The sequence below is a fragment of the Indicator indicator genome, chromosome 16 (assembly GCF_027791375.1).
Source record: "Indicator indicator isolate 239-I01 chromosome 16, UM_Iind_1.1, whole genome shotgun sequence".
NCBI classification, from domain to species: Eukaryota; Metazoa; Chordata; class Aves; order Piciformes; family Indicatoridae; genus Indicator; species Indicator indicator.
Genome location: NC_072025.1, coordinates 8170392 through 8184469, shown reverse-complemented (window position 1 = coordinate 8184469; position 14078 = coordinate 8170392). Strand labels below are relative to the sequence as shown.

Here is a 14078-nt window from a genome sequence, read left to right as displayed (position 1 = left end):
GACCTTTCCTTCTTAATTGATGACCACAATATTGAAAAAAAAAAAATCTAAGAAACCAAGTTGTCACTAATAACTTGCAGTTTGCAATGGTCAGTTCATTCAGCAGATTGAGGGATTTGCAAAAACTACAAAATACTTTACTTTCAGTTCTCAGTTGTATAACTCTTCCAAGACCATAAAGTTAAATAAACGTTTTTCTGAAAGTCTAATATTGATCTCAAGAAATACCAAATTTGTGTTTTACAACATGAACTCAGGTACATAATAGAAGCATATATGATTTAAATAAAGTAAATACAGTTCCAATGAAATCCTGAATTTTAAAGAGAAATTTCCAAAATATTTTAATGAAAAAAAGAGTCATTTGCACCTTCCTAGCACTAAAACAGTTTGATCAAGAGTAGTTTAGAACCTAAAATTATTCAACTTGTGTTTCAAGTCATGAATAGAAGGCTGCCTTCCACTGGTCACCATATCCACTGTAACAGACAAAAGCTGCTTTATAAAGTTGACAATATAATCCTCATTTACAAAACCCCCTTTTGTTTCAGTACTGAATAACAACTCATTGAGATGCTAATCATATGCTGCATTGTGATTTCTAAAACGCAGTAAAAAGCATATAGCTTCAAAAGGCTGAAACATGGGTGACCAAAAAATATCCCAAAGTAAAGCAAAGATGACTTCTTCCCCCCATCCCTTAGAAATATAAGCATTTTAGTTGCTTTTGTCCTGTGTAAGATACTAATGGCTTGACTCCTATTTCACAAGTGTTAGCTTTAGATTAGAGCAAGAACAATGGATTTGCATGCTTATTTTTACTTTCAAAACTACATTAAAACTTAACTTTTTTTTAATTGTTCAGGCAGGGTTTTCTTTGGAGCTGCTGTTCAATGTAAAAATAGGTCAAAAAAGGGCAAAAAAAAATTTTAGTCTCAGAAGCATTATTCAGAAAAGTGACAGGAGAAGTTGCATACTTCAGATAGCTTACAGCCTGAAAATTCTGGAGACATCTAGGATACCACCAACAAAAATAACTCATACAATCAAAATGCATGCCCATTAGACTCTGCATTGAGAGCACCCAACAGGAGAGGCACATTTTCAAATAGTGCTGGTTAGACTTACCTCCAGGAGGGACTATTTTCAACCATGCTGAGCAAGCAGACATGTTCACTAATTTGTAATTCAAAAACCGTATCATATTGTTGGTTTAATGTGCCTTTCTGGAATAGATCTAGACAATCCCCATCTGATTTTGTTTCTAACTGATGGTTTTGATGCACCAGATGCAAGAGGAAAAACGGTGTAAGTCAACATTCTATCACCTGAGTAAATAAAACCTCACACAAGTATCCTGCTCCCATTCACTGGAACCACACATTCACATGAACCAATTTCATCATTGGCTTTTTCCAGATGTCAAGTGATGCGTTTACTCCTTCCACAGAGATCACTTCTACAGAACTGCAGTACTAACTTCCATCAAATCAAATAATCTGCTTCTTTTAAGGTACAATTCTATTTCTTACATTAGTTGATAGCAGTGAAGAGAGTATTTTTAGTCATCCACTATTCACAGCATAAGGAACTGCTTGTCTCATCCCTTGGAAAACCAGGCAAATAACTTTACTGCCTTATGTCGATTTACTTCCCTCCTCCCACTCTTTTCTACAACAGGGTTAATAAAACCCTTTGTAAAGCAGACAGTGACTTATTTACAGAGCAGGCTATGTAAGTGGTAGTCCAGTGTTCCCACTATCAAACAGTGAATTGAACTGTTTGCTAAGATCTATCAAACATCAATAATTTAGAAGTATGTGCAAATCATTCACAGAAGTATTGTTATAAAACACGTTTTATAGCTTCACACCAGACTTTTGCAATTTCTTGGTTACTTTTCCCCAGTACTCATTAGAGCAACAAACCCTGTAATACTCCCAACAGCAGCTAGCATAGCAAACTGCCTTCTCAGACTCTCACCTGCAATGTTGTGTTGAGATGAAAATTAAACACATGATGCAGTTTCTCTTTGAGAATCAAAAGTGGTATATGGAACACTGTCCTATAAAGTTACTGTATTCTCAAATGTATGTCTTTTAAGTACTGGGAAGATACACATTTAGTCAGAAAACAAGTGTAGCTCACAATGTACATAAAAACTCAGTAACTGCATTCATTCAGAAGCGCTTTACGATTACGCAACTTCTATTTGATTTTGGGTTAGTAAGAGTATTTACAGAATGGGGCAAGAGGAAGAACAAACATTATGTGCTAGCTCACAGAAATTTTAACCTACTCAAAGACAGCACAAATACTTCCAGTGAATATAACTGTATGCCAAAAGCTTTATTCAATTAGAAAAAAATAAACAAGTTTTTGTGATCATTTTTCTTCACTGCACTCATGCAAGAGAAGCAAGCAGAGCATTCTTTGATAGACCTGTGTTTTGTTTTACTTTCCACAACACAGTCTCATTGTGACAAACTTTGAAAGTGATTTCTACATACATCACCATAGGAGTCGTAAAGTCATTCCTAGTTATCTAACTCAAGACTTAATCTAATTCCAAATGAGATTTCAATCTCAAGCATTCTAGGATTTGCATAATGGTCTGATGGGACAAGTTGTTTAGATGAAGTTACAGTTTTTTAAGCAAGATTGAAGACCTTCATGAAGTTAGCTTCAATAACCAAAAGGTAATCTTAAGGTGACTCTCTGCCAACATCTACTTGAAATCACAGCTTTATTGTAGTACTTCTGAGGTTCAGCATAAGATTACTTAAAAATCAAATAAAACGGATTTTTATTATAGCTGAAGACTGATCATACACGAACAGAAAGATGCATGAGTGCTCTGCATCAGTTCTGAAGGTGTAAAAGTATTCCCTGTTACTTTCTCATTCTTCTAGGCATTTACAACTAAACTTAGACGTCTGGTGCTGTAACTCTTCAAATTCAGGTAGTATTCTCTATACAATTCTGTCAGCTACAGTGTAAATTGGGACATACTGGGGTGCCACCACCTCTAAAGAGCTGTCTGTGACCTACAGATTCAGGGAAAGCTTTTATTTTCCACAAGTACCACCCTCACTAGATATAAATGCTTAGTGAGGTGAACTCTAATTATCCTTCACTTTTCAGATCAGATAAGAACAATCAGTATAAAGCATTTTAAGAATGCTTTTTTCATGAGAAACACGTATCCATATAGCAGAAATTATACTGCTTACATGCTTAAGCCTGACTGCTAAAGATTTCCTAACATGGCAGAATAAGGAACACTCACTTTGGTTTGTATATGAATTGCTTCAGGACAGAATGATCACAGTGTGATATGCAAGCCCACGTCTCGTTTTATACTTATAAATGGCTTGAGTTTCGGACATTTAAGAATTAAAAAAAACAAACCAAACCAAAACAAAACAACAAAAAACCAACAAAAAACCAAGCAATTTAATCTGTGGCACAAAACAGATATACTCACTGATATCATCTTCATGATAAATGACAGAATGGAACGGTAAAGTCTTGTCTTTTATATATCTCTCTGCTGGCTCAATATAAAAGGTCCCACTGTGAGTTTGGATGAATCCCTCAAATTTTCCATCAATAACTGATCCGTGGGTAAGACTTCCCTGCTCACCTGTTAGGGGAAAAATGCATGAGTATTTTTATACCTTTATGTAACTTTCTAAAAGCTTTTAGTCCAGTGCAAACTCCCAAATATACACACTAGGCAAGTTTTAAGCACACAATGATAAAGCATACTTGCATAATCACCCTGTTAATGTACCAGTTCCCAACTGCTATAAACCTGTATGAATTATACAATAATAAGATGCTGGATTACTGCATCAGGAGATTCTTGCAGAAAGTTCGTGTCCGGATTTTTAGAACTAACATTATTCAACAGTAAGACACACAGTCATTTCAAAATCGTTTCCTAATCAGATGCATAAATAACATGTAATGAGGAGTTCAACTCCATGTTTTGCAGCTGTCACATATACAGCATGTAATTCTAATCCAAGTCCTGTCCTTATGTACCTGTTTGTACAATTATTTTAACAAATGAAAAAAAAAAAAACAAACCCAAAAAAACCTCAGAGAGTGCACTGAACTTTGAAAGCTTTCAGAGAAAGCTTTCCCTATAACCAAGACATTTTTCTCTGCAACCATAAGCATCTTCAATTGTAGCTCGTTTTCAATGTAGGATGGAATGAATTTGTATTTGAAACAGTCTGGAAAACTACAACTGTCAAAATTTAATCAACGGCAGCTACAACATGCAGCATCTTCAACAAGATTTTTCCATAAAAAGGATAAAAGATTACTAAAAAGAAATTCTTCATATATTCCTTCACTGAGGAAGTGTTACAATGGAGAGCTGGAATCCCCCTCCCACACTGACAATAACCGGGCTAACTCAGTCTGGAAGCAAATGAAGCTGTATTTACAGGCAAAACTATAATCTATGATGAAATGCAACAAATATGTACAAATATACACTATTCACAACATTTATAAATACGTACAATCAACAGAAATACACAACAAAGCTCCCTGGCCCACCTTGAGGGGCTGTGCTTCTTTGCCAAGGGGCCTCCCCCTTCACAGAGCAGGCAAAGAGGGAAGAAGGCCAAGAAGCAGAGAGGTTCATTAAACTTAGCTTGTCAAGGTCAGTGTGCGGGTGTGTGTTATATCCAGCCAGAAGAAGAAAAATGCCCAGCAAACAGACTGAGAGACTGCCCGAATGCCTGTACCTTGTTTTAAGTACTGACTCCTAAATATTTCTCTCTCTCCAATGGAAGCATTTAGAATAATCATTATTTTGTTTTCTTACACCCAATTGTGATTTATTTACATCTTTCACTTTTCTGCTTGAACTTTGTGAGGAAAAATAAAAGACACGGTCTTAAAACCATCACAGGAGGGTTCAGAGAAACAATATCAAACACTATCAAATTACAAGAATTGTACTCAGTCTTATCATTAACCAGCACCAATTAACAGTTACCAAGAATTTTTAAAAAGCCTCATACACAGTATTGCAATGTGGAAAAAGCATCTTGAAGATGCTTTTTTACTTACTACATTCTCTTAGAGAGTGCATTAACATCCTTAACTTATAAATCCTGTATCTTTGGATATTTTGGAGTACCTGGAAGGCAGACTTCCGATCTGAATGGAAATCAAGAACTAACTGCAAAACCATTTGTTTACTTAATGCTAACTTTGTTCACAATATTCATGATAAGTACAAAGTTGGATTGAATAAGAAAGTTACTGAAGAGGGTTAAAAGAAAATGTAGAGTAAGCCCAGTGAGTAGGTTTGGGTGGTTTTTCTAATCTCATCCTTCAGCCAAAAGAGCCAAAAAGCCCTTTTCACAAAAGTAAAAAAAAACGCAGCAAAAGAGCACACACTTTAAAAAGCCCTCTGACCTACTTAAGTCAACTGGCAATACGCATCTAGGTAGACCAATTTAAGCACTAACGGTGTATACTTCTTTTTGCAGTTTAAAGCAGTCACTTCAAGACCATAGAACATAACAGATTACATTCAGAACTGGACTGCATAAAGAGGGAGAGAGTAAGTCCTAATTCTTCTTTTCATCTGCTTTTAATTCCTTAATTCTCCTTTCTTTTCAATCAATTTTTTCTTTTGTATTTACCAAAATTTGCTATATTGCCCTTAATGATAGCAGTTCTACATTCCTTAAATTCCTTTTAAATGCATCAGACATCAATGAACAGTATGCTCATAACTAGAGCTGAAGTTGAGGCTTTATGGATATGAAAATCATTAGAAGAATCATCACTTTCATTTGCATAAGTGTAACTTATAGGAGAATAAAAACAAAGTTTAAATGCATTCAGATACATTATTCAAGTTCAATACAAAGATAATTAGTGTATGATCAGGTTATCTGCATGTACTATAAAAAAAATGTTTAAAATGACTGCACATCAACTCATTTTAACATGTTGCACTTACCATAAATGTGTCCAGTGTAAATATGGGAGGTATCATAATCAATTACTTGGTTTGATATTTCTACTTTGAAGTCATCACTAAAAAGAGATGTATCTCTCCTCATTCGAAGGTTGAAGTATCTAAAGTGAATAAAACAAGATGGTAAACTGACTTTGAGCTTCCAATTAAAAGAGAGGCAAAGTGCTTCTAACAGTTTTATGCAAATAATTTGCAGACCTCATAAAATTAATCTATAGAAAATGTTCATAGTGTACAATTAGACCACAGTCTAGAAGATTTTCTTATGATTATTTAGAAGCTTTTGATACAAATAGTTAAATTTACAAGATTTAAGCCAAAACCCAGGGTTAGACCTAAATGCATAAATCTAAAATGCTGACTGAAACTATACACTTGTTCCCATTCCTCCAGAGGACACAGATGTAGCTACGAAGCATCTATTTTACTTCACAGCACTGGGAAGTAGAAAAGGTAAAAACAACTCTCAGGTTATTTTAATTTAATTGCCATCATTTGAGCAATGCAAATTAAATGTGGATGAGCTAATTAATGTTTTAATTGAAACAAACAAAGATGGGCAACAACATTTAATAAAAAAATACTTAAAAATGGTAGAGTTACATGCACAACTATGTCAACAACCCTACTCATTCAATGTCTTGTTAAAATTACATTACATTCTTTGACACAAACCCTACTGCTAATCTTTATGTGAAGCGCACTATATTTTCTTTTTACAAACCCCAGAGCTTTATTCAATGAAGTCAGGCAACTGTAGTGTTCTAAAATGCCTGACATCATGTGATTTCATACCTGTGACAACCATTAGCTTCCTTCAGAATTTCATTTGGTATTCTCTTAAATTTTGTATAAACGCATTGTGCAAATACAGATCAGTAAAACTGCTGAAACTTTGGTCATGCCAATTTTAGTTGATTTTCTTCCTATATTTTTCTCTTTCTGCACAATCATGAAATTAAAGGAGTATTAAATTATTAAATTTATGCCACCAATTTGTTACACAAGAAGTAACTCTGATAAGTTGCCCACATCTGTGCCAGTCTTCATCTAAAAAAATGACCAGTTTCTCAGTATGCACAGTATACTGACAGAACTGACTTCTCCTAGTGAAAACTACTATCCATTGTTACTAACAGCAAAATAACCATCACAATTGAGCACCACGGTGTATAAGTGATTAAATCCAATTACTTCTTCCTACAGCTAAAACATATACAAAATATATCTTCAGTCTTCACTTGCACATTAAATATGACGCCTCAGTTGTAAGTATTTTGAAACAACTGTATGTTATGATTCAAAATTCAACATCAAGGAAAAAAGCCCTGCCTACACTTAAAACCTGGTAAAGGCTCTCATGATTCATGTTGACTATTCTGTAATGCAAACTATTGTTTCACAATCAAACTGTATTATTCTTGCACAGTGTTAATAAAGCTTCAAAGCAAGTGTTCTCCTCGGCTGATGCATTAGAAGTATCTACTACAAGGCTATGAAATTCTGAGATGTGGCTGGTAGTTCCCTGTGACTCTTGGGCTTTCTGCCATGTCAGTTAGTGCTTGTACAATAGTTTTGGTATGGATGTATTTTATGATTGTTCCACAAAAATGAAGTAGTTCACTACAAACACACTTCAGTATTGGAGTGAAACAACACACACCAACTAGCACTTAGAGCTATTATCAGTGGTACCCAAAAGGGCAGGTGGAGCAGGCAAAAATCACTTAGTGACCACAGGAGATTGTTTTAAAATAAACAAAGAAGCAAACAGACATTAAATAAAAGATGGAGCAGTTACTCCACAGCTGGAAGTGGTAGAGAAAACAAAAGAGAATGTAATGGGTTGACAGCAGTACAGAGTGCAACTGCAGTAGAAGGAGAGTCCATTTAGGTTCATACTCTTTTTCTCAGTAGAAACCAGAAAAATCTTCAGTTTTGCCTCCATCAGCCTCTCCTCTCAAGTCAGGATCTGGAAGATACTACTCTGGCTTGAGGTGCAAGTCTTTTTATCCTTACTTTTCCCATTTAAGATGTCAAAGACTGTCTTCTCTTAAAAAATCAAAAGGAGTCTAAAAATAGAAGGGGAGAATAATTTGAGTGCTTTCTAACTGCTTTCACATGAGGCACTCCGAAATCTAAACTCACTTTCCACAGACTGTCAGCATCATCCCAAACATGAACTGCATTAAACACAAGAGAGCTGAACAACTCAATGGTGGGCTTAAACTACTCACAAGCTAAGTCTACAGAACCATCACATTTATGGACATCATTATTTTTCACAGTTCTCACTTACTAAGCCCATTCAACATAGTCCATTACTATTTAACAGACAATTCCCATGATCCTGCTACTGACTCTAAAGAAAAGTTATCTTTGAAATAGCATATGATAACATCTCCAGGTTTATCATTCCTTCTATTACCCACCTAGATGCAGACAGAAAGCATCATCCTCTAGTAAGTACTTATCTATGAAACAATCTCTACAGTACTGCAAGCCTCAACAATTCCAGCTAGAATGCCTGCAGCTTATATTTGTTCTCCATCAACACCTCTCGTGTGGCACTCGTGATTTTTCAAAGACATCTTGCCTAACCTTCAGAAGTCAGACCTGCTAAGTATGTTATTATTGAACATAACTGAGGATGCAGCCTTCATCCTCAACGTCTTGCCACTGATTATTCTTGATACACAGAGCTGTAAACACATAAGCTTGCTGAGATAACAGACACCGTCCAAACAGGATTACAAGCAGCTACATGTTGGCTACTTTACATGCTGTGACAGTCAGTGTAAATCTCTAAAAGCATTTACACAGACTGAGGTGACAACACGATACAATAGTCCATTTTGGATCACAGTAGAACAAAGTAAGTACTTCTAAGTCCCAATGAATCATATAAGGTGGTAGAAGCTGAGGAATAAGGTTATTCCAGTTGACGATTAATATGATTGATGTTTACACGATTTTAAGTACATTAAGCTAGATTTTAAGATTTGAATGTGCTGCGCTAAAGGAATTTGGACACAGAGACCATGACTTGTAGACCCAAATTAAAACACAAAAATATTTTTCTTAGTGAAGCCGCATTTTTTAATTCTCTTAGACTTTATAGAGAAACAATATTCAACAAATCGGTACTTTTACTATTAGGATAACCATCTAGAAAGTCTTTTTATTCGTATGGCTTACAAACAAGTGATGTTAGAAGCATTTCCAGCAACAGTTTTCCTATTATAAGGATCACATATAGACCATATATTCCAACAAACATGTCTGAACTTAACTCTAGCATTTTATCCAGTAAAACTTTAGGTAAAAATCTAATGAAAACTGCAGCTAAATCTGAAAAGTTCTCAATCTATCTTTCATTAGTAATAAGCAGCCACTACCATGTATTCAAGTCCCAGTTGAATTCAACTGTTCAAAGTTTGTTAGACAACTTTCCTAACCAGGAGTCATCAACTAATCCAGTACCAAGAGTGGAAGTCAGTGTGGATAGGTAATTAACAGGACAAATTAAGAAAATATTAGAAAGAGTGAATTATTAGGAATGTATTAAGTAAAAAGTTGACTAACAGCACAATTATGCACTGTATAGATGTAGTTCCTTTGTTCTCCTGATTGCACCAAAGGAATTCACAGGTTTGTCATTTGGTTAAAAGTTCAGAGAACATAAGATGTCAGAGATGTTTCCTCAAAACAAAATTATGAAGTATCCAGCTGACAGAATTCAGTTTAACATGTTATACAATTAATATTTTGCAAACGTTTATACTGAAAACATGAAGAAAACAACTTTCCAGCTTCTCTGCATGGGCAGGGTTGTGTTCAGTAAGTGCAAGTACACGTTTTGTGACCAAGTCAAAACTGGGTATAAAACACAATAGCAGTTTTAGTGAAGATCCAACTTCATTGCCAAAACTACTGATATTATCTTGACTCACAAAATAAAGTTATGCCATATTAAATTCCTTCACCACATCTCAAGCTGGTGCCAGAGTAATTGCTCTTCTATGAATCGCTTCATGTTGGCATATTTTCGAGGGGTACGTGAGTGTGGGTGGGTGTGTCAAAGTGGTTTCAGAAGCTACTTCATACTGGGAACTTAGCTAGGTAATATCCACACTGTGGCTAGGTAATATGCACACTGTGCATTCATGATATTTGTATGAACCTTCCCTGGACTCAAAGGGTACCTTAAATTAACTCACACTAACACACACAAAAAAACCTGACAGGTGTAAGAGCTAAGATATGTAACCAGGACTTTTAAAACTTCATATTACTTCCCATTTGAAGCTTTTTAGAAATTAGCACTATTGGTGAAGCAATAATGTCAACTCATCTAAATTACAAAGTTTATTATTCAAATTAACATCTATGCATAGCTTAATTTTATCAACTTTAAACTGCCCTATTAAGCTAGTATTTCAGCACTGAATAGTGGCTAGTTTGGTTTAATTCATTATATCTGCCATAAGTTGTGTTCTAGATTACTCAACAACAAAACCTGAAAATTTTCTGTCCTTATCAGTACATTTAAAACTTTCAGATAAAGGTTAAATAAAGCAAGGTTTCCAAATGATAGCACATTTCACAACCATCTCCACTGTAACAACTACTAAGTTTGGTGTGAAAAGAGGTAGCTTTGCATTTAACTCCATCATTAATGTTTATTTCATTAATGAATTATTAGCCCATGGCTAAATGGTCACTTTAACTTGGTATAAAAATTTCACTTTTTCTTTTCCCTTTTTTCAACCAAAGAGTACTATGAAATACAGTTCCTAAATCCAAACAGTCTATTGAAGAGAACAAATTCTATTTGCACAATTATAAAATGCCTATAGCTGCCAGCCATTTCTGGACAATGAAATTGTAAATTTAATGAATGCTAATATGGCATACGTCAGCATTATGACTGAAAAGGGGAAAAGGATAGCACTACAACTTCCCTTTCACCACTTCTGTGCTTTTTCCTGTACCCTTTCTTCTTACAGCAAGTTTGCTTATATACCGAATTGAAGGACAAATTAGTCTGGCTCAACAACAACCAGCCAAATCACTTTCTCATCTTGACTGTCAACATGACCAATAGGTGTTTCCCCTGTCACAAATGGAAACATAAAGCTTATAAAACTAGTACCAGAGATGTAACAAAATCTGTTGTGATGCAGCTAGCTTTATCTGCTGCTTCTAGTAGTGAACATCAGGACAGCTTTTCCGTTGTTTCCTGGCTACAGGAGACAACAGAAGCCAGGAGCAGACTACAGAAGCCACATCGAACCAGAAGATTATCATTTCAGTACTCCTAAGTTAATGTTTAGTATCTTACTAAGTTAAAAGAGATGCAAGTTGGACATCTGTATGCCAATAATCCATGACACCTGGACAAAGTCTTAGCTAAGCATTTGGTATAAGACCATTCAAAACAATCAGGTTTAAATTTTCAGAATCTTAAGCCTTATGTTGACTGAATGTCTTTAAGTTTCATCACCTGTATTTAAATAAAACAGCACTTTAGAGGTCCATGAGCTACATCTATGCTACATCTATGGTTCCAGTATTTTGCAAAAACTTTATTGTCTACCTTAGCACGGAGTAATTAGAATAATTGATAGAGAGGTTTTAATGTCGTGACAACATACATGATTTGTAATTATCTGATATATAGTTTACAGTTATTCACAACAAATAAGCTGCAATTACAAAAAGGCAATCCTATTTATACAGTTTTCAAATTGCTACACACCTTCAAAGCTACTAAACAGATAGAAGTAAATTAACTTGATACTTCCTAATCCATACTGAATTAAAAAAGTATTTTGTAAGAACACACTCAAAGTTATTAAAAGAAATTTGTGGACTAAATTTACAGCCTGTCAATTACAGGCTTTGGTAGAAACTTCAATATGTCACAGGAAATGACCAAAATCCCAAATTGTGGACTCGTGTATCATTATAGTAGGCTGCCATTCAGCCTCAGTTAATAATGGATTTGTGCCTCAGAGTATAGGGATTTGAATCAAGTCCACATATAAACACTAATATTTACATTAATGAATAATAGTAACTTATCAAAATCTTTATAAATCTGTTTGTCTGCTAAGACTAAGCTCTGAGAGGTGAGAGGAAGTCTTTTTTAGACTTTATGTTGGGTATACTCAACATTTTCACACAATAAGGATTTTCATCCCATCTTATTAGCACAGATAGAATGCACAGACCAAGCTAAGAGCTCTGTTTTATAGAAGAGTATTATGATATCTTCACCAATGACAAGATGAATGTGCTCAAGTAGACTGCTCCCCAAAAGAATTGTCTCATCCTCCATTCATCGCCCTTCGAGTCATACCAATTTACTTTTTTCTCCAAGTATTTTTCATCTGTATCAGTTCCCAGATCCTATTCCTGGGACAGTTTTATGCCTACTAGTGCTAGCACAAAAATGATATTGCAAATGCAGTCACTTTGGTAAGCCTAAATTAAGCATCAGTTTGCATCTTAAGAGGGGCAACATTAGACTGAAGGTAAACTCACTGTCTTGCAGCCTTGCTGGACCATTTAAAAGTGAAGAGGCTTATAACGTGAGGAGCCTCTGAAACATTTTACTCTGTAGTATTGTTCATTAAAAGAATTTAATAGAGAAGAATAGAGATTGCCTGTGAAGCTATAGCAAAGACAACAGCAGTATGTTTCTTCTTTAAATAACACAAATACCCTGGACTAAAAATTGCACCCAAAATTGTGGCTTAAAGGACAGGACTTCACATTCAGGATTTAGACTGCAGTTCTACAACCCTACTGCTAACCTTTTTGGAGCACGCACTGAAATTTGGTCCTTACACCATACGCTTCCAATAGCAACACTTGATTCTTTGAAGAAATTACAAGATGGCACAGAAATAGAAAGCTTATTCATAAAATAATATTCCAAACCAATTCAGAAGACCTGGTTTTACCTTTGCTCTGTTAATCTGCCTATTTTTCTACTTATGGCTAGCAAGAACTTACTTAAATTGTACCTGAAATAAAAGGAAAAAGAAAGAGCATTACACATTTCTAATGCATATTAAGACAGTGGTGCTGCACTTGGGGAGGTTATACAGAAAGCAGGCAATTCTAAAGTACAAAGAGATCTTCCCACAAATTGTGAGTGAAACCTACAAATTGTACATCACATGCTCACAGTGAATAGCTAACTTTTGTACTGAATCCTGCAATCACATGCTGAATACAAGACAAAGAAAATTTTGTATCATCAATTGTTTTCCCCATATCAAGTAATTCCCAAATTCCACAGCAGCACAGAAAACAGATGACAGACATCATTACACACAAAACAGAACACTTTTTGGCTTATTTTGTAGTTTTGAATGCAATTTGAAATTTCCTTTTTCTCAATTAAATCTCCTCAGGCAGTTGGGCACTGGAAGGGACTCCAGGAGATGGGAATGGAGGACATGGAAGGAACTGTGGTGACATTTTCTATAAAAAATATGGCAAAGCTGCATTGTAAATAGAATCAACTACCACTGTGTTTCCAACATAAATCCATTGTTTAAGCTTCAAAGTGCATTATTAGTTACCAACTGAAGTTTCAGTAAGTGATCACAAGTTGACAGTTTCACACTTCTACTGGATATCAGAGCAAATACCTCACAGGAACTGTAAGCACTGAATATTAGTGCATTCCAGCTAGGATTAGTTTGATAAGTGTATTTCACCATTTATATTTCATTATAGTTAAAATACGTATGAATAAAATACTTAAAACTAATACCTTCTAAAGTATCACTAACCTTCCATGAGCATGAAAATCCAGGCGCAAGAACTGATCTTCATGCGATACTGCTCTTTTGGCACGCTGGTGTTTTTGGTGTAATAAATCCACATCGTATGACAAACCTTCATAATGTCTAATATACTTATTTAGAGGATTTCCATACTGGCCTGGAAAGACAAAAAAAGTAACACTTAGCATGTCCAAGCAATCACTAGGATTACAATTACAACACCAGATATGGGAGATCTGTGGTGCAAAACACATTAT

At 35.2% G+C, this 14078-nt stretch overlaps 1 protein-coding gene across 1 annotated transcript in view; it reads right to left on the bottom strand.

The window, feature by feature from the left end:
• Window positions 1-14078, bottom strand: part of ADAM10 (ADAM metallopeptidase domain 10) — a 41971-nt gene that overhangs the window by 16849 nt on the left and 11044 nt on the right. Inside the window, exons 2-4 of the mRNA XM_054388401.1 lie at window positions 13828-13978; window positions 5999-6117; window positions 3488-3646 (exon numbers count right to left, since the gene is read on the bottom strand). Of these exons, the coding sequence (XP_054244376.1) occupies window positions 3488-3646; window positions 5999-6117; window positions 13828-13978 (429 nt within the window). The remainder of the gene's footprint in view (window positions 1-3487; window positions 3647-5998; window positions 6118-13827; window positions 13979-14078) is intronic.